The 23,608-nt window shown below is 40.1% G+C and overlaps 1 protein-coding gene across 3 annotated transcripts in view; it reads left to right on the top strand.

The window, feature by feature from the left end:
* Positions 1–23,451, top strand: part of LOC148369301 (RNA-binding motif, single-stranded-interacting protein 2-like) — a 55,808-nt gene extending 32,357 nt beyond the window's left edge. For 2 of the 3 annotated variants that reach the window (XM_088331247.1, XM_088331249.1), the window contains exons 5-13: positions 7,763–7,920; positions 8,080–8,159; positions 10,813–10,922; positions 11,019–11,243; positions 16,232–16,282; positions 16,364–16,474; positions 16,552–16,632; positions 17,792–17,877; positions 19,015–23,451. In XM_088331247.1, coding sequence (XP_088187373.1) covers positions 7,763–7,920; positions 8,080–8,159; positions 10,813–10,922; positions 11,019–11,243; positions 16,232–16,282; positions 16,364–16,474; positions 16,552–16,632; positions 17,792–17,869 — 894 coding nt within the window. In that variant the 3' untranslated portion in view covers positions 17,870–17,877; positions 19,015–23,451. The remainder of the gene's footprint in view (positions 1–7,762; positions 7,921–8,079; positions 8,160–10,812; positions 10,923–11,018; positions 11,244–16,231; positions 16,283–16,363; positions 16,475–16,551; positions 16,633–17,791; positions 17,878–19,014) is intronic. The other variant, XM_088331248.1, reaches the window with a different exon arrangement.
* Positions 23,452–23,608: the final 157 nt, after the last annotated feature.

The raw sequence follows: 23,608 nt of genomic DNA, 5'->3' as shown, positions 1-23,608 counted from the left end.
GGACAATTTTGCTAAATAAAGTAACTGGTCGTTACGCGATTGAATTCTGGTCCGGTCTGCACTTAACTCAACCATTCCTGCAGTGTAATCTTATAATATTTACAAAATAAGATTCTGTAATATTTTCGAAGTAGGTTGTAGTACACCTGAGGCTTTATGTTTGAAGGATTTCTTTAGTAGTGCTAGTATTAATGCTGTTTTAGTTTTGTAGCAGTATTCCTGCAGAACTTCTGTAGTTGGTCTTTTTAGAATTATAGCAACACCATATACTATGTCCCTGTTTGTAAGCTCCATATTTCTTTTCCTAGTAATTCCATTTATATTATTGTAATACTTTGCCATCTCATTTCTTGTTCCCTTTTGGTTAACTGCAAACGAATAGCTGGATCAAACCCTAGAGGTTTAATTCTGACCCAATTGTGGAAAAATGTGTTCGATTAACTTGTTTACCCCCGTGCTCAGCACATTTCTTTTTATAATACAATTTTTATGTATTGTGTGGTATGTATTTTTATTTTTTTTGTTTTTTTGTAAATACTGTATTAAACCTTATCTTTTCCGTTCCTTTACCTCACTTTGATGATGGAGTGTCATGCCAAATTTAATTGTCAGTTACAATATGTTAACCCGTTCAGTAACTATGTAGTATATCACTAGTGGCATTTCTGCATTACCGTATTAATGTCGTTGTACTTCTACGGTGTTTTTCTTTCAGCGAATTTAATTTCACTGTGTGACGTTTGAGTGTTCCATATCAATAGAGGTGTAGGACTTAAAATTCGACTCCCTCCCGCCGTCACTTATGAGTGCTGAGGCTCATTTTGTCTGTCGTTTTGTCTCAAAGTTAATTTTGTGAAAATGCCAAAAATTCCTAAAACTGAAGATACTTAGTATTTACTTTTAGCACATGCGCTGGACAATGGAGTAAAATGCGCATGTCCTGTTTATAGTTCCTAACACCCACCCAATCAAATTGTTTGAGTTGCTTTGCTACAGATTCTGGATAAAACGTTAACGTTTGTTTTGGGTTAAAGTTTTTTCCTGTGAGTTTCTATCAAAAATGTCTCGATAGTGAACCTAAATCGTTTAATCAGCTTTCTTATAAAGTATTTTTAGTAATTTACATCCAAAACAGGGACTGCTGGTGTGACAACGTGACTGTAAACTGGAGTTACTAGAGTTTCCATAACATGAGCATCACCTAGAGGCAGTGGATATGACACAATAATTAGAAGAAAATAGTGCTTCTTTGGGCACTGTGACTCTCCTCTTTTATCCTGTTAAGCACTTTTATTTCGGTTGCACTACACAATGCAGAGACATCTTGGGGTCAATTTATACACACTGTCCCTTTAAAAGGTTTTGAGTGCATGTTTCTCATGACACCATATTTTACCAATTATATTTTACACGTTTTCGCCTTATCCCAATTTTTTTTCTTCCCGTAATAATTTAATTTTGGTACTTTCGAGTTTCCATACCTCAGGGCCAATGAGCCCTTCATGAGGTAAAATGTACTTGTACTTTCCAAATTCTCAACCGTTTTGGCATGTTGTACAGTAGTGTCACACTTAACCGGGCTGCTGTCTTTTTGATGCGTCAAGGTCTGCACTTCCGGACCCGCGATTTCCATTCGCCGTTGTGATTTCTCGAGCTCTGCTCCTAGTAACAACCATATCAAACAACTTATTACCACACACCACTTTATCATACACATCTTGTTTTCCTAATTTAACATTACTGCCCTGTTGATCTTGGTTGATCCCATTGACGGTGGCAGCGTGAGCCTTGGTACAGTGGTTCAGATGGTACCAGGTTGAGCTGCCCTCGACCTGGACTGCGGTCGGCGTTGCCCTCACGACGGTGTACGGTCCCTTACGCCTCGGTTGGTTCCACTCTCGACGAAACCTTGATGTAGACGAGATCCCCTGGGACCACCGTCTTCTCAAACGGTTGTTCGACCTTGGACCCTCGTCTCTTAACCAGCCGGTAGTTGACAGCCGTCAATTGTCTCATACAGTCTCTCAGTTCAGTTTGTAGTTGCTCAAGTGGCGGTCCCTTGTAGGGACCTCCTAGGTGCGGCGCTGATCTGCCTGTTAGCATTTCATGCGGTGTTAAATGCGTGATCCAATGAGTTTGCATGCGATAACTCATCAGCGCTAACTGTAGCGCATCCCCTCAGTTGAGCCTAGTACTCACACAGATCTTGTTCATCTTTGATTTTAATATTCCATTTACTCTTTCCACGACCTTTTGAACTAATGCTTATTACGACCATCTGAGCTTATTTCAGACGGTATACCAAATCGCGGAATAACTTCTCTGATCAAAAACTTTATTACTGTTTCCGCACCTAGATCTTTTGATGGAACTGCTCCTGATATTGTTCTCTGCACAGATTTCATATACTGGTTGAGCACTCCGTCTACCGTGGCCTGTAAATACGGAGACCTGTAACCTTATTTCTCCAGCTATTTTACAAAGGTATTCCCCTGTTACCTATTCTCCTTAATAATCCTCCTGATGCTCCTGCATCTGGAGACACATCACCGTTTTCCTGGAAAGCAGATTCAAAATACAATTTTAGCAGTATTCCTGTGTTAAAAATAAAATAATTTACAATCCAAACGTATCAATATTCCTCAGATTTGTAAACACCACGTCAATCAACAAGATCCTAACGTGATTCAATGCAGACTCGTGTTGTTCGTTATCACCGCCTCGTCGACGGCCTTGGCTGTCTGGCTCAGTCCATTGTGACGTTCCACCGCAATCTGCAGCAGGAATGTGTCCATGAGCCTTATCACTGACCTTGGTCGTGCCCAGTTTTCCTCCTCTTTCTCCTCGAAACTGGCTGCAATCAGTTCAGATTGCCCCCTGCTCACTGTTTGAGGACAGCCTGGATGTGCTCCAGTGTCCCCACGACCCTGCTGTAGACAAGCGGCGCAGACAACGGATGAGTGAACGTCTTTGTTTGTTCTTTGCTTGTTTTTCTGTCCATCTTCAGCCCTTTTCAACAGTCCGTTTGACTTCAGAATCCTGTTAAATCGGTCATGTTTACAAACTCGGATGTTTAGTCTAGGTTAAATGACCATGAAGACATCACCTTAGCAATTAAATTCTTAAATTTTTCATGGTCTTCCTCAAGATCGAGTAATCTGCTCCTTATTGTCTTTTGAAAACGCTTGACAAATCGTTTTCTTAATTTACCCAAACTATACCTTTAACGGAACAAGATCTCACAAATCAGAGGCCATACGCAGACGAAGCGCTGGACGAATCATTCATCCCAATGTATTCCCCAGTAACGTAAGTATCTTACACTTATCTCACACACCAGTCGCGCAATATTTTCTCATCCCGGTTTCACTGCTTCCCAAAACCCCTCATGCCGTTAAACCACTCTCTACTACCACTGTGTCCTCGCCCGCGAGAATAAGCAGTCACCCCATCTTTCATCCAAACGTCCTTAACTCCCCTCCCAACGCCAAACAAAACGAAAAACAAAACAGACAAAAAGAAACAAAGGCTCTCCTCCGCACAACGTCGTCCCAGCCCTTAAACAGTTAAGAAATCATCCGCACACACTCACTCCGGCGGGCGGGGTCGAGCGAGCGGAGGAGAAACCGAACCGAACAGAACACACATCCACATACAGAGAGACACACGCACAATTATCGCCAGCGGGCACACACCCCCACACACAAAGTTCGATTACAACTGTCTCAAACACACTCCCATCCCTAACACGCATTCAGACGCGCGAAAGATACACACAAGACCGCAAAAGGCAAAGACGCACACCAAACAACTCACGCACACACCTACAGCCAACATTCCCGAGCGAGATAACGCTCAGAGCGAAAAAAAAAAATGTCAGTACACACACAGCTCCTCCAACGCTGTCTATACGCGAAGTCATCTCAATAATACAACATCTAAACATCTGCTCATTAACCTTTGCCGGTATAACTCTCCACATAAAAAACACATCCCCGTAGGACCATTAATAGATCGTCTACTTTCCGTCACCGAAAATATCAGCAACTGATGACCCGTTATCATCGCCTTCTAGACTGACCTCCCCTAACATCGCCACGGAGCGGCAGATTATCACAAGAAAATTCCTGAGCGAGATATCGCTCAGAACGAAAAAAAAACATCAGTACACACACAGCTCCTCAGACGCTGTTTATACGCGAAGTCATCTCAATAATACAACATCTGAACATCTGCTCATTAACCTCTGCCGGTATAACTCTCCACATAAAAAACACATCCTCGTAGGACCATTAATAGATCGTCTACTTTCCGTCACTGAAAATATCAGCAACTGATGACGTGTCATCATCGCCTTCTAGACTGATCTCCCCTAACATCGCCACGGAGCGGCAGATTTATCACAAGAAACTTCCCGAGCGAGATATCGCTCAGAACGGAAAAAAAACAAAAACGTCAGTACACACACAGCTCCTCAGACGCTGTTTATACGCAAGGTCATCTCAATAATACAACATCTGAACATCTGCTCATTAACCTCTGCCGGTATAATTCTTCACATAAAAAACACATCCCCGTAGGACCATTAATAGATCATCTACTTTCCGTCACTGAAAACATCAGCAACTGATGACCCGTTATCATCGCCTTCTAGACTGACCTCCCCTAACATCGCCACGGAGCGGCAGATTATCACAAGAAAATTCCTGAGCGAGATATCGCTCAGAACGAAAAAAAAACGTCAGTACACACACAGCTCCTCAGACGCTGTTTATACGCGAAGTCATCTCAATAATACAACATCTAAACATCTGCTCATTAACCTCTGCCGGTATAACTCTTCACATAAAAAACACATCCCCGTAGGACCAATAATAGATCGTCTACTTTCTGTCACCGAAAATATCAGCAACTGATAAAGTCTTATCATCGCCTTCTAGACCGATCCCTTTTAACATCGCCACGGAGAACCGAACCGTCACCAAATGCACAAACACCGACACTTAGTTCACTGTTACTTCATCTAGACTCCCCGGAGCCCGACCAAAAAACATCACAACAGTCCCTGAGCACAAGGTTGTCTCCGGACATAAATCTCATATCAACTCATACAATCCGTCCAATTTGTTGCCGGACTACAGACGGATTACCCACGTGCACGCATTTTCATAATTTAGCCCTCACGTCACATGCCCCAATGTACTTCACTTACCCCGACAAGCCAACCGAAATAAGGAAAGAAAAACCTTGTCCTTACCTCAACCGCTTCTCGGGGCAGCGTTCACGACGAGAAGTCAATTTGAGCCAAAAAAACACGTTGGGCGCCATTTGTAGGAGAAATTGTAGGTTCGATAATCTTTTAAGTCTTCTTTCGTGATTGAATTAAGTACATCGGGAACCAGCCATGAGGGGGAGCCTTTTATTTCGTCATCCCAAAAGAACTCAGAGAACTCCAAACATAACAATGCTTTTATAGCTTCAGCCCAAAAGGTGGCCCTAGTCCTCAGTAATAGATAGATAGATAGATAGATAGATACTTTGTTCATCCCCGAAGGGAAATTCACATTTCCAGCAGCATCCCTGAGCTGAGAACAATCAATCAACACGGACATGTTGTTCGTACCCTTATTAGGGCATGTTGTTGCCTCAGTTTGCTCAGAGAGTCCTTGAAGAAAGGCCTTGTAGGTCTCATGCCCATTTTGGTAAACTCGACTATCTTGTCAAGGATCTTCTCGAATGATGTCAACATTCCCTCACTACTGTAAGCAACGTAAGCAGGTTTTTCTACATTTCTAATATGCAACTCTATTCTACAAATGCGAGTCTATTTTCCACAACACTCACAAAGTTGATCCCTGTTGTTTCGGCCGCCCTGTTTGCTCTGCGTGTGATACATGTGATACCGTTCTCTGTCGGAACTATTAATTCAGATCGTACCGATTGACGGCACAGGAAGAAGAGATCTGGCAGGGCATTATCTCCATGTACTCTTAGGCAGTGTAATTGTCCCTTTGTTTTGTATTCTTTTTAGCATTATTTTGCCATGGCAAAAGTCCGCAACCCAAAGAAAATGAGTCCGCGAGCCACTTTTGGGCCCCGACCCACCAGTTGACAAACACTGATCCAGTGAATAGGATCCAGTTTGCTTCCTGCAATAACCCAGATTCGATTCCCTTTATGCATTCATGATCAGTGATATATTTCGACTGATCTATCAATGGACAAATATGGTACTTTTTTATTTTTGTGCAACCCTTTACAATAATTTTAATGACATGCACCCTATAGCCCGGTGTGCCTTTATGTAAGAAAAAATATCACAAAAGACAATTTTTTTAGGGGGGGCTGCACTTTATAATCCAGTGCGCCTTACAGTGCAGAAAATACGGTATAACAGTCGCAGTGCCCACACGGCAGGAAAGCCGATCTGCCATATTAAGCTGGCTCGCTGACATTCATTTGGCTTCTCGCCGCTCACGGAATAACTTAATATTTTCTCAGCCCTTCACGACGGATTTATAAGCGAGTTCACGTCTGCCTCATATTATTCTCGGGATCGTTGTTGCCTGAAAGTCACGGCAGCTCTACCGTGTGTTCGCTGTCACGGTGGTAAAGGGAGGGGGCAGGGAATTGGTGCCTGGGTGGGGAGAGCTCACCTTCACCGCAGGTCACAGCTGTCACACATTGCATTGCTAATGGAATGGAAATTAATTCACACCACGTTTACAAGTTTTAATCCCATCTACAGTTTGAGATAATGAATACACATTTAGCACAGGTTTCATTTAATGATATTGTGCTCCTTCGGTGAGAGAACACATCGGGTTGTACGTCATATTCCTCGTTATTTCGAGTCTCTATCTGAATGAAAATGAAGCTCCCATTAGTTTAGTGTCCATGCTCAAGGTTAAAATTATGTGCCTTTTCTCAAAGGCAGGCAGTGGTCAGACTTCACGATGACTAATTACAAAACAGGCATGAATATCTCTCAATTTTAGGAGAAATTTACAACTTCCAAGCTTAAAAGGTGACCTCGATGATTTCTTTAGATCCAAGGGGAAAATGTTTTGAGGTGGGGAGAGGGTAATTGTGAGATTTCCCAGAGTGAAATTTGAGCGTTTTAGGTGGTGTTGTTAAAACCAGTGAGAAGAAATGAAATGATCTGAATTTATATAAAGCTTGTCAAGACTTCCCAAAGAGAATGAAGAAAGCAAAAAGTTGTCCTGGAAGACGCATACGAAATCAAAAAAGCAACAGGTCAAACAACTCTGTGGTGTATCTGGCGGTGAATCGGGCTTTGAAGGACATTATATAAATACATTGTTGTTGTTCTTATTTGTCAATGAATGATCTGAATCATAGCCACATGTATTCAAGAACAGCTTAGTTTGAGGAGAGAAAAAGTCCCAAAAAAGTACACCGATTTTTTTATAAAAAATTGTGTGCGCGTTATCCACAAATTAATTTTGGTAGTTATCCTGTGTAGAGTATTTGAGTTTAATGAATAAAAAGGGAAAGAATACCAGGCAATTATTTCATCTCTTGAATGAATGTAATGCCAAATAAAAGACATTTTAAGACAAATAAATCTGTACTGTGCCGTCTTTTAATGGTTTGTCCCACACAAGCTGTTATGAGTGATATCTCTCATTTTCAAATAAGACTATATATAATAATGACTACAAGTCAGAGGGAAGTTTATCTACCAGAGCCTCGATCCTGTTGCTGTTTCTCACTCCGTTTTTCGCTTTTGTGCTTGCAGCAACAGCAGCAGGACCCCACCAATTTGTACATTTCCAACCTGCCTCTCTCCATGGACGAACTTGAGCTGGAGAATATGCTAAAGCCCTTCAGCCAGGCTATTTCCACGCGCATCCTCAGGGACGCAAATGGAATCAGCCGGGGAGTGGGCTTTGCCAGGTACAAACTCTGGATCTTGCATTGTTCGTTAGCTAAAAGAGACTTGGTTTTGCAAAACCATTAACAAGAACACTTGCACTCATTTATAATTTAGCTTATTACCCTTTTTTATCAGTTTATTGTGACAACATGTTTTTACGTAATCAATTTATTTTGCAGGATGGAGTCAACAGAGAAATGTGAGGCCATCATCCAGCATTTTAACGGAAAATATATCAAGACAACACCTGGAGTTTCAGGTAACAACATCATGTTGCTTAAATATAATCTACTATGGTGGATAGAAATTACATACATTTTTACATTTAAAAGCCGGTAACCAGCACAATAGTGGAATACCGTATTTTCCGCACTATAAGGCGCACCTAAAAGCTTTTATTTTTTTCAAAAGCTGACCATGCGCCTTATAATACAGTGCGCCTTATTTATGGATCAATTTTAAAATTGCAAAGTTTTCCAACAACCTTGCGGCCGCCAACTAGATTTTCCCCCGAACGCCAAGTAGTCCGCGGCGTGTGCTGGGATTTATTTACCGGCGTTTCATTGGCTAACCAATGTGTCAATCATCATTTGAATCGATCACTATTGGCTAAAGTCATTTGGAGGTCAAGGGGGCGGATCCTTTTTATCATTTACAGGCTGGCATTGGCTTCAACGGCAAACAAAGCCTGCAATTGGCCGAAAAAGATGTGTCAATCATCAGTTGAATCGATCACTATTGGCTAAAGTTATTCGGAGGTCAAGGGGAGGATCCTTTTTATTATTTACAGGCTGGCATTGGCTTAAACGGTGAAACAAAGCCTGCAATTGGCCGAAAAAGATGAATGCGTATAGCATGTGGCTGACGGCATAGAGAAAGCATTTTTTTCTATTCTGTATTTGTAAATATTGTATTCTCCTGGATTTACTACCCTCACGGATGTAAGAGGACATTGGGTGCACATTATTATGAACACAACGACTTCGGTGAGCTACTCCGGGTTTTATATTGTCCCTGTATCTTGTTTCAGACTGAACTCGATGTTTCTGTGATAAGCGGTGCAGATAATGGATGGAATGGAGTGTCTATTTTTAAATTAAACTCAAGTGTTTATTGTCATATGCACAGTAAAGTTGCGAGCGAAAAAGAAAATAGATACTAAGGAATGGTTAGCATTTCTTGAATCCCAAGACTTTAACCTTCCGAATGATGGAACGATGCATTTGAGTGACATCGTACGGACACCGCATCCGCACGTGTTCTCGACACGTATTTGCGTCTTTGCAAGCTTTCGGAATGTTAAGGGGGTAATAAGTTGGACTGAACTATCTGACTGTTTTGTCGACATTCCCATTGAAGAGCCTTATAATCCGGTGCGTCTCATGTATGTCAAAAATAGGACCAAAAACTATTTTTTCGGGGCCCTATAACCCGGTGCACCTTATAGTGCGGAAAATACGGTACTTAAAATACAGATGCTGCACTACTTATGAACGATCGTTCAATAGTTGAATTTGTTCGTAAGTTGCTTTAGTGCTATATTTTGTATGGAATGTATGTTCAAGGGTTTTATAAGTATGTTTAAGGCTTGTATAAGTAACCTGTATTGTTTTGTACTAAAAAAAATAAGCATTTAATGAAATAATATGCTCTATGAAGAAAAATAAAGTGAAGTTTAACTTACTTTTGGAAGATGGGCTTCTAGAGTTAGGCTACTTCCTCCTACGTGGTAAAAAGTGGCAGAAAAAAATTGATCCAACCATTTTCTCAACCGCATCAAGCTTTCTTATTACCCTTTAATTTCAAAAGAAACGGCTCGCCTCTTCTTTACACTTTACACCAACCATATTGAATGGATGCACGAGATATTAAACAATAAAAATGTCAAAGTTCTTAGCGAGCTGGAGATTCAGTATTAGTATGTTTACACAAGTACTAGGAATAGGAAGCCAGATTTCTTCTTTTGGTGGATGCCGGGTGAGCTCTCACAGCGCCACACCCCAGTAGCGGCGGAAAGAAGCACTACAGTACTGTCCTGTACTCGGAACACGTTGCAAAATACAAAATCTAAAATGAAAAGTTTTTTCGTATGTACCTTTGTTCGCAACTCGAATGTGCGTAAGTAGGGGAGCGTCTATACAACATCACGTTACAAATAAAATCCAGTCACACACAGTATAGCTAAGTTGCCTAAATTGTGCTTTTTTGTGTACTGTCAATTTCATATCAGCGCTAGTTTCACTCCAAAAATTTGGTATGACTGACTGTCCTGCATGAGTTCGGCAACTTAGCCTGCTAGAATGAATCCATAAAAGTAAGGTTTTGGGATCTTTGGGTACCCAAAGCAACAAGATGGCGGACAATCATGTCAACTCTTTTTTTCGGTGTGGCTCATGTTATAGAAAATACATTTTAAAAATTTCAACGTACAAGTTTTTTATTTTTAGGTGCATGTTTACATGATGCAGTATGATATGTATTTTTGCTTATTATTCAAATCAATATTGTATTTCCTTTGAATGAATGTTTTTTACTACTAGAAGGTGCACTACTGGCAGTTTTTTATAGCTTTCCACTCCTTGCACATTGCTCTCTGCACTATTGTAATTACAGCGTTATTGTTACAGTGTTAATGTTACTGTGTACCTGACTTGTTAACCTGACTGCCCATTTTGCACATCTGGTTAGCTACTCTTCTTGCACTATCGGCACTATGGTAAAATACTATACGTAGCCAAAATACAATACAACTTTATTTATATCTGTACATTCAAGGAAACTGTGGGGGTCAGATGCATCGACATTTCGTTCTGTATACACGTGTACTAGAATGACAATAAAGTAGATCTGAATCTGCAAAATAATACACAATGTCCCTTTAAAAATAACACATTTGTCAATACCTGCCCCAGTTCCACCAGAGCCTCTATTATGTAAATTTGCCGACGGAGGCCAGAAGAAACGGCAAAGTCAAGGAAAATATCTGCAAAATGGACAAAGCTGGACCCGAGATGTAGAGACTGTGAGTGGGTTTTTCTCACACTTTTAAATTTGTGAAACATCATGTTAAAAAGATTCATTGAAGAAAAAAATCTACCCGATCTTGTGTTCTTCCCAGGGCGGAATGACCCTCACCTACGACCCCAGCACAGCCTTAGCCAACGGGTCAGTAGGCAACCGTGTGCACGAACGGGCACTGAAAGGAGACACTTTTTGCTGTGCTGACTGCAAACATTATCCTCCCTTTAGGTTCTACTCCTCCCCTTACAGCCTCACTCCCAACCGGATGCTCGGGCCGGGATCACTTTCTCCTTACATGCATTCACCTGTGTCCACCTACCAGGTAAGTGCAAAAAGGCACTACAGTCAAAAGTGACAGTTCGTGGACGTTTCGACAAATATCGAAAAGAGGAATGGTTGACAATGAATTCTATTGAACACTATTGTCACCAGACACGTTTTATCCAACATCGCGAGCCATCTTACATGATTATAATCTCTGCTGAAAGTCGCTCATGTGCGATAGCCTCTCTGTCTCGAGCAGTAACATAGAGAAATAGCGCCGCCATTGTCAAACGTCAGTTGTTAAAACAGTTTGACTTCAAACTGTTGAGAACTGTAAAGCACTTTTGTTACAGACTGTGCAGTCGACCACTGAATGCACTTTGCAAAATACACATTTTTGTTTTATTTACGGTTTTCCTGATGAAAATAAACCTGTTCTTGGTTTAAGAGATAAAATTGTTTTACTTGATGTTAATTATTATTATTTATTGGCCTGTTCCTAAAAAATGGACAGAGGTTTATTTATAGATTGATGTGTCTACTGACCGAGCACTGTGTCTATTTGGTTTTGGATTGAGCAATTTGTAATTAAATGTTGTACACAACTGCAGTACTTTTTAAAAAGACGTGCAGTATTTTCATTGCAACTTTTTGTTTATCTTCAATTGCTACTTGATGAAATCAACTTCATACTAAATTTGAGAAAATATTAATAATTCTGATTATTCAAATTGAATTGATCTAGCATTGCTTCATTAAACAAAAATAATAACGTTCTTTTTTCTAAATACTGTATAGTTATTTTAAACAAAACCATCCAATATTTTGGGATCAACGCGATTTTTCAGTTCTTGGGGGGTCTTTTAAATATGAAGACATTTTAGTTTTGGGGGACATTGTTTTGCACATAGGCGGCACGGCGGATGGGCGGTCAGCGCGTTCGCGGCACAGTTATAAAGTCATGGGTTCAAATCCAGCTACCAGCCTTCCTGTGCGGAGTTTGCATGTTCTCCCCGTGCTTGCGTGGGTTTCCTCCAGGCACACCGGTTTTCTCCCACATTCCAAAAACATGCATGTCAGCTTTATCGGAGGTGGGAATGAGCGAGTGAGTTGTCTGTCTCTGTGTGCCCTGCGAGGGGCTGGCAACCAGTTCAGGGTGTCCCTTGCTCACTGCCCGAATATAGCTGGAATGGGCTGCTGCACCCCCACAACCCTACTGAGGATAAGAGGTGCAGATATTGGATGATTGTCCAAACCACCATAATCGTTTCAATAGTTGGTGATTAGTCGACAAATATTAGCGCAGGCTAGCTGTAAACACTGCCAGGGATGAGTATTAGCTGGGACAGGCTGATGCTATGCTTACTCATGCTAGCTGCAAATACTGTCGGCGATGAGTTAGGCTGGCATAGCCAGCCCAAATATTAGCTGATGCTAGCTGTAAACACTGCCAGCAATGAGCTAACGAGTCATAATAACAGCTAATGCTAACGGCTAAATGCTAACTGCTTCATGCTAAGAAATGATGCCAATGGCTACATGCGAACAGCTACATGTTTACAAATTATGCTAATGGATACATGCTAATGAGTTTTGCTAATAGATACATGCTAAAAAGTAATGCTAAAGGCTAATTCCTAACTGCTTCATGCAAAAAAAATGCTAATGCTAACATGCTAATGGGTACATGTTTACAAATTATGCTAACGCCTACGTGCTAATGAGTTTTTATAATTTCAAGTGATGCTAATGTCCAAATGCTAACAGATAAATGCTAAGACCCTCATGATAAAAAATTATGCTAACGGCTACATTCTAACAAGCTATGCTAACGGCAACATGCTAAAGCCTCATGCTAATAAATTATGCTAACGAGTTATGCCAACATAGTAGGCTAACTGACAAATACTAACTGCTTCATTTTTACGAATTATGCTAAAAAATATGCTAATATCCAGATGCTAATGACTCATCCACCTGTTAGCATCCACCATAAACCCATGGTTAAATTTTATGTGGGACATTGACACACTTGGGCCACCCCTGAGAACTATCCTGGGTATCATGGTGACCCAGCAAAATGAATGGGCTCAATGCATTCTGGATGGAACCATTCAAATTGAATTTTGAATGGGCCTATTTAAAATAACAGTGTTATTACTATGTTATTACCATGAATTTGACTTTGTAGACTTTTCACAATGCATATCCTTGTTTCTAACGATTATGGGCCCATCTCTAATGAACTTGCAAATACCGGGGGGAGGTGGCGGGGGGGGGGGGGAGGTGAGGGGGGGCGGAGTCCCCCCACAGAACCAAATTAAAAATTACAGATAGATCTCAATGAGTTTAGAAACTTAATGCAATCATTTAAATACAAACAACTCAACGCTACCGGTTTTCTACCATCATCTTCCAGATCCATCACAACTCTCACAATTGCCTCGGTAATTGTTTAGTTTAAAAATGTAATCCGATACAGTTACTGTCAGCAGTAACAGTACCAATTATGTAAATTTAAATAATTTGTATACAGTTACTACTTTTTATTTAAGATAAATGAACAATTTGACCTTGAAAAGGAAACAAAGGAAACCAAGATCAGGTAGTTGCTTGTAGTCCAACAAAAAGGTGTTCAAAACCATGTAGTATAGTGTATTAAGCAAAAGAAAACTTTTTCTCTCACATGGCAAACAAGATATGCTCGGTTTTAGGTCACATCAAGAGAAGATTGGGAACCCAGTATTGTTTTAAACACAAAAAAATGAGTGCACTGTGGCGTGTGTGTGGAACGAATGAGACGCAGAGAGAGGGTGAGGTACGAATGGACATTGCGAAAGTAAACATTACTAATGCCAATGAGAAAAAGTTCAGACCAAAGCACACCAATATTCCCTAAAATGTGCAACATAAATATATTAAATTAAAATTGTAATAATGCAAAGTAATCCTCATTTTTACTAAATATACATGTAATTCAAATTCATCTGTTTTTCTGTAACTGTCACAGATTACAATGAGATTTTTTGGTATCCAAATTACTCAGAGGTGGGTCATAAAAGAGTACATTTACTCCGTTACATTTACTTAGGTAAGTTTTGGGAAATTTTGTACTTCCAGGAGTATTTTTAAATCCCTATACTTGTATTTTTACCTGAGTAAATTTGTGAAGAAAAAAACGCTATTTTCATTTCCACTACCTTAGGCAACATTAAAGTTGTTACTTTGTTATTTTATAAATCCCCTGCATGTAAGTGCAAAATCTGTCTGTCTGTCTCCGCTATGGCGCATTTTTTGGACCAAGAACTCTGCCAGACTCTACCATGTTTAACCAATCAAACCTAGCAGCCTCGTCATGTGACTATATTCAACTTCAGTGGGGGCCAATGTAATTTACGGATGAAACAGATGGAAAATGTCGCTTAGCAATACCGACTATGAAAACATGAAAAGAGGAAGAGCACTCCTGGCCTCACATCAAAAGCATGTTCCCCTTAAAAGAGTGCGAAAAACCAGCTACAATATGCAACGTCTCCTTTGTTTGAGTTCATTGGCTAGCTTCTTGGTCTGCTTGCAGAGCCTGTTAAGAAGTATTGGGACTTTAAATGTGCCACTTGGTGCTATTTGTGCTTACTTTATTTATTTGATTTATACTATTTTTACTTTATTGTTAATTAAATAATTTGAATGTACATTGATTATTAAAATCTTCTTTAAAATTAAATGTATTTTTTTGTTGATTGGATGGACTTCGATAATTTGATCTGATGGTTGTTTTTAAAAAAATATATAGATGCGACGTTGCTACAGTTACTCAGTACTTGAGTCCTTTTTTTCACCAATTACTTTTTTACTTTTACCCAAGTAAGTATTTTGACGACTACTTTTACTTCTACTTGAGTAATATTATTTTGAAGTAACAGTAGTCAAGTCCAGTCATTTTTATTTGTATAGCCCTTAATCACAAAGAGGCGGCAGTAGCTCAGGAGGTAGAGCAATTGTTTAGGATTAAGGGATTCCAGTTCGAATCCCGGCTTGTCCGTGTTACATGCCGAAGTGTCCTTGGGTAAGACACTGAAACCCCAATACCCCCAATAAGCAGGTTAGCGCCTTACATGGCTGCACAGATCACGGCCGCTATTGGGAAATGTGAAGCACAATGTAAAGCGCTTTGGGAAGTCATTGACTTGAAAAGCGCTATATAAATGCAGATCATTTCATTTCATTTCAGTCTCAAAGGGCTTCACAGGTTATGACACAGACTATTTTTTCAGACTATTATTACACTATCCCCTGATCTGGAACCAACATGAGGGCAAGGAAAAACTCAAAAACCTCAACATGAGGAAAATGAAGAAACCTTGAGAAGGGACCGCACATGTGTCATCCCCCTTTCAGGACTACTGGACAGCAAAGGATGTTGCAATCACAAATAATACAGAGATATTGTCCAAGAAAAGTATAGGTTCTTCATATGCTATAGAGTAGAAGTGTGTTTTAAGCTTAGATTTAAACATTTCCACTGAGGTTGCAGAACGAATCTTAGGGGGAAGAGCATTCCACAGCACCGGTGCCCGGATGGAGAAGGCTCTTGTACCAGCGGAACACTTCTTGGCTCTTGGGATCCCCAGAAGACCGGCGCTCTCAGAACGAAGGCTTCAGACCGGAACATAGAGGGAAATCAGATCTGAAAGATATGAGGGAGCAAGTCCATGTATGATTTTGTATAATACTAAGAGAACCTTGAAATCACAGGGAGCCAATGCAGGTTGGCCAAAATCGGCGTGATGTGATTGGACTTTTTTGTCCTAGTTAATAGCCTAGCTGCAGCATTTTGTACCAGCTGAAGACTCTTGATTCTAGACTTCGGGAGACCGGAGAGTAATGCATTACAGTAATCGAGACGCCTTGTTTTACTTGAGTAAAATCTTTGGCTAGTCTACGCACCTCTGTATTTACATAACGCACGTCACGCCGTTACATGTATTCCATTACCCCACAATCCTGCCTAATTGTGACTCAATTCTTCTTGTCTTTCCATGCAAGGTACACAACCCGTCCTGGCTCCACCACCAATCATTCATCATGCCGCCCACAGTGAGTCTCTCCAGCAACATAATTGATTTTCAGTTCAAAACAACAACAAAAAAACAAAACAATGTTGGTTGTCTCTCAAAGGGAGCAGTCCTGACACCAGGGATGGAGCACACCATGTCCATCCAGCCGACGTCCATGATGGGGCCCCTGGCGCAACAGCTCAGCCACCTGTCCTTGGGGAGCAGCGGCACAGTGAGTAAAAATATTTGAGAAATGATTATTGGCCCTGAGCACCTCCTTAAAGTACTTTTGTACAATTGTTTTTTCAGTACATGCCTGCAAACGCGTCTATGCAGGGGACGTATGTCCCCCAGTACACACAAGTGCCTCCTACAAACATCTCAGTTGAGGTAAGCACAGAAAACATTATTTTAAAATTTGATTTATCTTTTGATTTTTGTTGTTGCTGATGAGCCTAATTACATTTAAGAGTTTTCATTCTGATACCTTTACTTTTATAAGTATGATTTCAAATAAACCTTCTAGGTCAGGGATGGCCCACAATGGTCGGAAAACAATTTGTGCGGGGGGGCAAAATAGTAAATTAATGACAGAAAAGGTTTGCCTTAGCTGGAGGGCTGGGGAACTTTTTGGAGGCTTCCAAATTATGGTTATGGGATGTGAATTTGATTATAAAACGATTATTGAGGTTGCCATCTAGTAGTGATATATATTATATTAAAATCATTCCCCAAAGCTTGGTACTTACTAGTCAGCAGCACCAAAGCCTTTAAAATAGTTTTTTTTAATTTATTTGATTTTTTTTCAAATTAGGAAAAAAAAAAACAACATTATTTTTATTTAGGGACAATTATTTATACATATTTTTAATGAATGAGGTCAAATAAAATAATATTGTTTTAGATATTGAGAAAATACCAGAATGGCGGCACAGTGGTTAGCGTGTGTGCGGCACAGTTCTGAGGTTGTGAGATCAAACCCGCTGTGTAGAGTTTGCATGTTTTCCCCGCGCATGCGTGCGTTTCCTCCGGCCAAATTGGCCCTAGGTGTGAATGAGCAAATGAGTTGTCTGTCCCTGTGTACCCTGCGATTGGCTGGCAACTAGTTCAGGGTGTCCCCTGCCCACTGCCCGAAGACAGCTGGGATGGGCTCCAGCACCCCCGCGACCCTACTGAGGATAAGCGGTGCAGATATTGGATAGATGGATGAACTATCTTATAAACATGCCTTTTATTAAAATACTTGAAGGTCGAAAAATCATTCTTTGTTTTATATAACAAGAGTCTCACCTAGAGAGAGCTTACATAATTGTTTACCATCTTGCTGCTACGGTTGCCCAAAAACCTCAAAAAGGCTTGACCAAAAAATGAAAAGAAAAATTGTGATGTTTGGTCATTCTCCCTTCTGCTTTTTAGCACTATGTTTTGGTAGTATCTCACCATACGCCTCTAGGGGGCAAATGATAGTCAGTGTCCCTTTAAATCCAACATAATGTAAATTGACAGTGTGTGCCTGCCAATCCCTCACTTCAACTTTGCCCCCATTTAGGAAAGCGCCATCCAACAGCCGGTTGCGATCGAGACACCCAACGAACACACAAGCTACTCCTACCAGCATACCAAGTGAAAACAACAGTGAGTAGTATTTCAAATGAGTACCGTATTTTCTGCACTATAAGGCGCACCGGGTTATAAGGCGCACCCCCCAAAAATAGTTTTTTGTCGTATATTTTCCATACATAAGGCGCAGCGGACTACAAGGCACTAAAGTAGAAATGTCAACAAAACAGTCAGATAGTTCAGTCAAACTTCTGTCTCAGACACGTACGGACACGGTGTCTGTACCAATCACTCAAATGCGTCATTCCACATATCATTAGGAAGGTTAAGTTCTTGGGATTAAAGAAATGCCAACCATTTCTAAGTTTACATTTTTTTAAAAGCAAAGTAAAAATTTCATTGTGCAGGGAAACGTGGTTCTTTGCCGTGCATATGACAATAAACACTTCAATTGAATTTAATTAAATTTAAAAATAGACTCATCACAGAAACATCAAGCTCAGTCTGAAACAAGATACTGGGAAAATATAAAGCCGGGGTAGCTCGCCAAAGTAGTCTTGCAGCCATCACATTCAATAATAATACGCAACCAGGGTCCTCTTACATCAGTGAGTGTAGTAAATCCAACCGTGAAAAATATTTACGTGCTCCAAAACATATAATGCAATAATGCCGACAAATAAAAGAGAAAATTGATGGACGTTGCTTGTTGCTAGCTGTCTGTTTAGCCCCATAATTCCTGTTTATACAGACTAGTAAAACATGTTTTCTCCAAGCCGTAGAGCAACCTAACTTGTGATTCGCATCTTTTTCGGCCAATTGTAGGCTTTGTTTTGCCCTGCTTTAGCCTATGTGATCCTGTAAATGCTGAAAAGGATCCGCCTCCTTTTCCTCCGAATAACTTTAGCTAATAGTGACCGATTCAAATGATAATTGACATGTTAGTTTGGAAATGACACTCTGGTATATCCCAGCATACACCGCTGACTACTTCTCTTACGGGGGGAAATCTAGTCGGCAGCTGCTTGCCTTAGTTGCAAGACCTTGCGACTCAATATTGATCCCTATATTAGGCGCACTGTATTATAAGGCGCATGGTCAGCTTTTGAAAAAAATGAAGGCTTGTAGGTGCGCCTAATAGTGCAGAAAATATGGTACTTTTTTATTTTCAAGTTCAATTGTTTACATTAAAAGTAACGATTGTGTTCTCAGATCCTTCTTTTGAAGAGCATGGACTGTTACACAAAAAGGACTTTTTTATTTTATTTACGTTCCCTCCAGTCCAGCAAAGATGGTAAATGTCAGACGGAACGGCGCTTGGATTGACAGAGTAAAAAATAGAAAACTGTATTTTTAAACACACATTTCAAGCTAGCACGTTTTGTTTTGTCGTTGGGAGTTTCCCACTTCTCTTTGTTGTACATATTTTGTTTTGAGTGTGTTTGTGTGAGTGTGTTGCTTCTCGTGTTCTGAATGTTAGTTGCAGACACAGTTCCTTTAAAGAACCATTCACTCCCAATGTTAAGTCAGTAGTGCATCCTGAAATCAAAGAAGTCATTTCCAGATGCGAGTATCTTGCCGACGCTTTAGACAATCAAAGATTTCCTGTGTAGACGGAGCTCGACTCGAGAGTGGAGGGCAACGTTAATTGAAATCATTCCAGTTGAATACGCAGAACACGGCGCTGCTTGTACAGTGGCTTGCGAAACTATTCGGCCCCCTTGGACTTTGTGACCTTTTGCCACATTTCAGACTTCAAACATAAAGATATGAAACGAAAAAGTGGGTGTGCAAAATTATTCAGCCCCATTGAGTTAACACCTTGTAGCGCCACCTTTTGGTGCAAGTCGCTTGGGGTATGTCTATCAGTTTTGCACATAAAGAAATTGATATTTTTGCCCATTCCTCCTTGCAAAACAGCTCGAGCTCAGTGAGGTTGGATGGAAAGGGTTGGTGAACAGCAGTTTTCAGTTCTTTCCACCGATTCTCAATTGGATTGAGGTCTTGACTTTGACGTGGCCATTCTAACACCTTGATATGTTTTTTGGTGGACCATTCCAATTTAGCTTTTCTTTATGTTTTGGATCATTGTCTTGTTGGAAGACAAATCTCGATCCCAGTTTCAGGTTGGACTCCATCAAGTTTTCTTACAGAATTGTCACGTATTTGACTCCTTCCATCTTGCCATCAATTTTAACCATCTTCCCTGTCCCTGCTGAAGAAAAGCAGCCTCAAACCATGATGCTGCCACCACCATGTTTGACTGTGGGGATGGTGCGTTGAGGGTGATGCTGTGCTGCTTTTACGCCAAACATAACGTCTTGCATTGTTGCCAAAAAGTTCGATTTTGGTCTCATCTTACCAGAGCACCTTCTTCCACATGTTTGGTGTCTCCCAGGTGGCTTGTGGTAAACTTTAAACAACACTTTTTATGAATATCTTTAAGAAATTGCTTCGTTCTTGTCACTCTTCCATAAAGCTCAGATTTCTGCAGCATACGACTGATTGTTGTCCTATGGACAGATTCTCCCACCTCAGCTGTAGACCTCTGCAGTTCATCCAGAGTGATCATGGGCCTCTTGGCTGTATCTCTGATCAGTTTTCTCCTTGTATGAGCTGAAAGTTTAGGGGGACGGCCTGATCTTGGTAGATTTGCGGTGGTCTGATACTCCTTCCGTTTCAATGTTATTGCTTGCACAGTGCTCCTTGGGATGTTTAAAGCTTGGGAAATCTTTCTGTTTCCAAATCCAGCCTTAAACTTCTTCACAACAGCATATCGGACCTGCCTGGTGTGTTCCTCTTTCTTCATGATGATCTCTGTACTTTAAACAGACCTGATACTATCAGGTGCATTTATACAGAGACTTGATTCCACACAGGTTGATTCCATTTATCATCGTTTGTCATTTAGATCAACATTGAATCATTCAGAGATCCTCAATGAACTTCTGGACAGAGTTTGCTGCACTGAAAGTAAAGGGGCTGAATAATTTTGCACACCTACCTTTTCGTTTATTTGTTAAAAAAGTTTGAAATATCCAATAAAGTGTGTTCCACTTCATGATTGTGTCCCACTTATTGTTGATGCTTCACAAGAAATTAGTTTTATATCTTGATGTTTGAAGTCTGAAATGTGGCAAAAAGTCAAAGTTCAAGGGGGCCAAATAGTTTCGCAAGCCACTGTACATAGGAGAGTGGATGTTATGATCGTGTCGTTTTTTTTGCAGAACAGTCCAGCATCATTGACTGGAAGTTTGCTTGCACATCACATTTTCTACACTTGTATGCTTTATTATTTTAAGAGGGGTGTCCAATTTTCCTTTTTTTCCTGCCACAAGTCTGAATCCATATCACGCGACTGACTTCTTGTATCAGTTGGCACGTTTTTTTTGTGTTTCTATGTGCCTATTTTTCATATTTAATATTTGGTTTCATTTGTTTTCAGATTCATCTTTTGTAAAGAAACCTTGATTTTATTTTTGATAACGTGCTGTGTGCATCCAATGTTTTCATAGTTTTGGTGTTCGCAAACTGTTAATTTGACTTTGTCAACCCGCGAGTACATTCAACTTCAAGGAGGCTTTAATGTGTTTTTTTTTTTTTTATCTTATGTCTGTTAGAAACTAATGAGTATGCCTCTTCATCTGGAATCAATTCTTTGTTGTTTTGAAGCTATATGTACACTAAGTTTCCAGTGACGTGCTGCAGAATTTCACCCTACCTATTTCAAGTCTTGCTTAAATATATTTTAGGGTCGATCACTGTGATTGTGATGAGTTCTGATGTAAGAAAGCTGTGTCAGTGGATCAAAGGTGCAAAGCTGCACAGGCTTAATTTACTTTCGCACATTCTGTGATGAAAAGTAGACAACTGCTTCTATATTATAATAGCACCCCCGCATATGGAGGACAGATCCTGCCATAAGTTGTAATAAATGCTATATAAATGAACATGAATATATCATGCAATACCTAGATATTTGACCTAAATGCAATTAATTCATATACTTATGCATTTTCTTATTTTATTCTGTCGGTTTATTGTCTCAACAGAATGTTATTCAAACTTGCTGAGCTTTTCACCTATTGGTTAATCTACGAGAGCACAGATGGACTGCAATGGCTTTCTTGTCTCAGCTAGCAGGAAGCAAGACATTAGTAGCCGATTTGTTGACCACTGATCGACCAAAGAGTGAAAAGCTCAGACCACTGGGTCACCTCCTTAAATGAATGGCTTTATTTTAATTCTAAAATGGACGAATAAAATCAGAGGGCAAGTGAAAAATATACTAATTTGTGAAAGGATAAACTGTAATTTTTTATATACATATTATGCTTCTGGGAAACTCATTTGTTGTGACAAGTAAACGACAAAATAAACAAAATGAATACTGAAATAAATTTCAAATGTATAGTTTTTGTCTTTTAATATTATGTTATTAGAGTTGAAATTAAAAAAATCCTATTCCATTCCAAAACACTGACAATTGAATAAAAACAAAACTTATCTATTAATAAAAAATTCCATTTAAGGAAAAACAAATACAAGAGTAAAGCTTCAAAAATAAAAGTTGAAAAAAATGTAACAATAAATATCAATTCATAATAAAACATTTATAGTTACTATCCTCATGTCTGACGGCTCTGGACTGCTAATCGTCCCAACATACTCTGATGAAGTTAATCGAGCCGCCCTAATAGTCTATAAATTTGTCCCATCTTCATTGCATTTAATCCATAGCGCCAACTGCTGGTCGGAAGAATTAGTGTAAATGTAGTTTAAGCCTCAACATTTCATTGCTACAAACTTAAACAAAACTGAATTTTGGGATGAGGTAAGTTAAGGGCTTGCAGGCAATAAGCAGTTTTAGTACGCTCTTCACAGCTGGTACTGTGTCAATATCCTATACATCCTCCGTCCAACCTTTGCTCATCCAGCCCAATGTCTGACAATCTATGCAATTTATTTATTATCCTTTACAAATGCAATTTAACTACACTTCAAAAAAGGAACGCCTCACAGTGAGCCTCGAGGGACTCGGTGAGAAAGGAGAAAAAGATTGCACACAATAGGGAATTTGTGTCGCGATTTGGTTGATGTTGTACGCCTAGTCATGTTTTGCTTAAGACACTCATGTCTTGTGTAGTCTGTTGTTTTCTCACCCTGCAATTGATCTTTTTTAAGCCACGTTACTTGACACTCTACTGTCCAATCATAACCAAAGAGTGATTGACATGTTTTGGAGTGAACCGTGAAGCTGTTTCCGCGTGCTTTAAGGGCCATTCCACATCACAGTAATGCCTTGAATCCACTGAAAGGATGGACACAAAACTACTTGGTGTAGTTTTGAAGGAATATCATGTGTTTTATTGCCACCTTCTGGAAACATTCATTCCATATCTTGTGTTTTTCTGAATGTTTGTTCACTGGGACTAATGAATGGTTGCTGCTAATCGAGGATAGCTCCGCTTTCAGACATGGTTCGCCTTGTCAAGTTTTTGGCGTCTTTTTAATATTAGTTTGTTCGTCCGTGCCATGATGCTGCCCTCGACATCCACCACCTAGGGAGAATTCAACAGCTTTTGACTTTGATGAACTGTCCTTTTGTAAATTAAATGTTGACCTCCACCAAGGAGGCATACGTTTCCAGCCATGTGTCAACGTGTTTGCTTTTTCATTTTCGGGATACATGATCCGTCGTTGTGCTTTCATAGATGCCTACAGGGTGAAAATTGTTTATGTTTTTATGGCTGCAAGATGAGGTGTGGAATTAATGTACAGTACTCAAGTTCTGGAAAAGACAAGA

Source organism: Urocampus carinirostris, chromosome 3, assembly GCF_059441175.1.
Source record: "Urocampus carinirostris isolate Australia breed hairy pipefish chromosome 3, RoL_Ucar_1.0, whole genome shotgun sequence".
Classification (NCBI taxonomy): Eukaryota; Metazoa; Chordata; class Actinopteri; order Syngnathiformes; family Syngnathidae; genus Urocampus; species Urocampus carinirostris.
The sequence above is the reverse complement of the archived record's forward strand: the minus strand, read 5'-3'. Positions and strand labels throughout refer to the sequence as shown.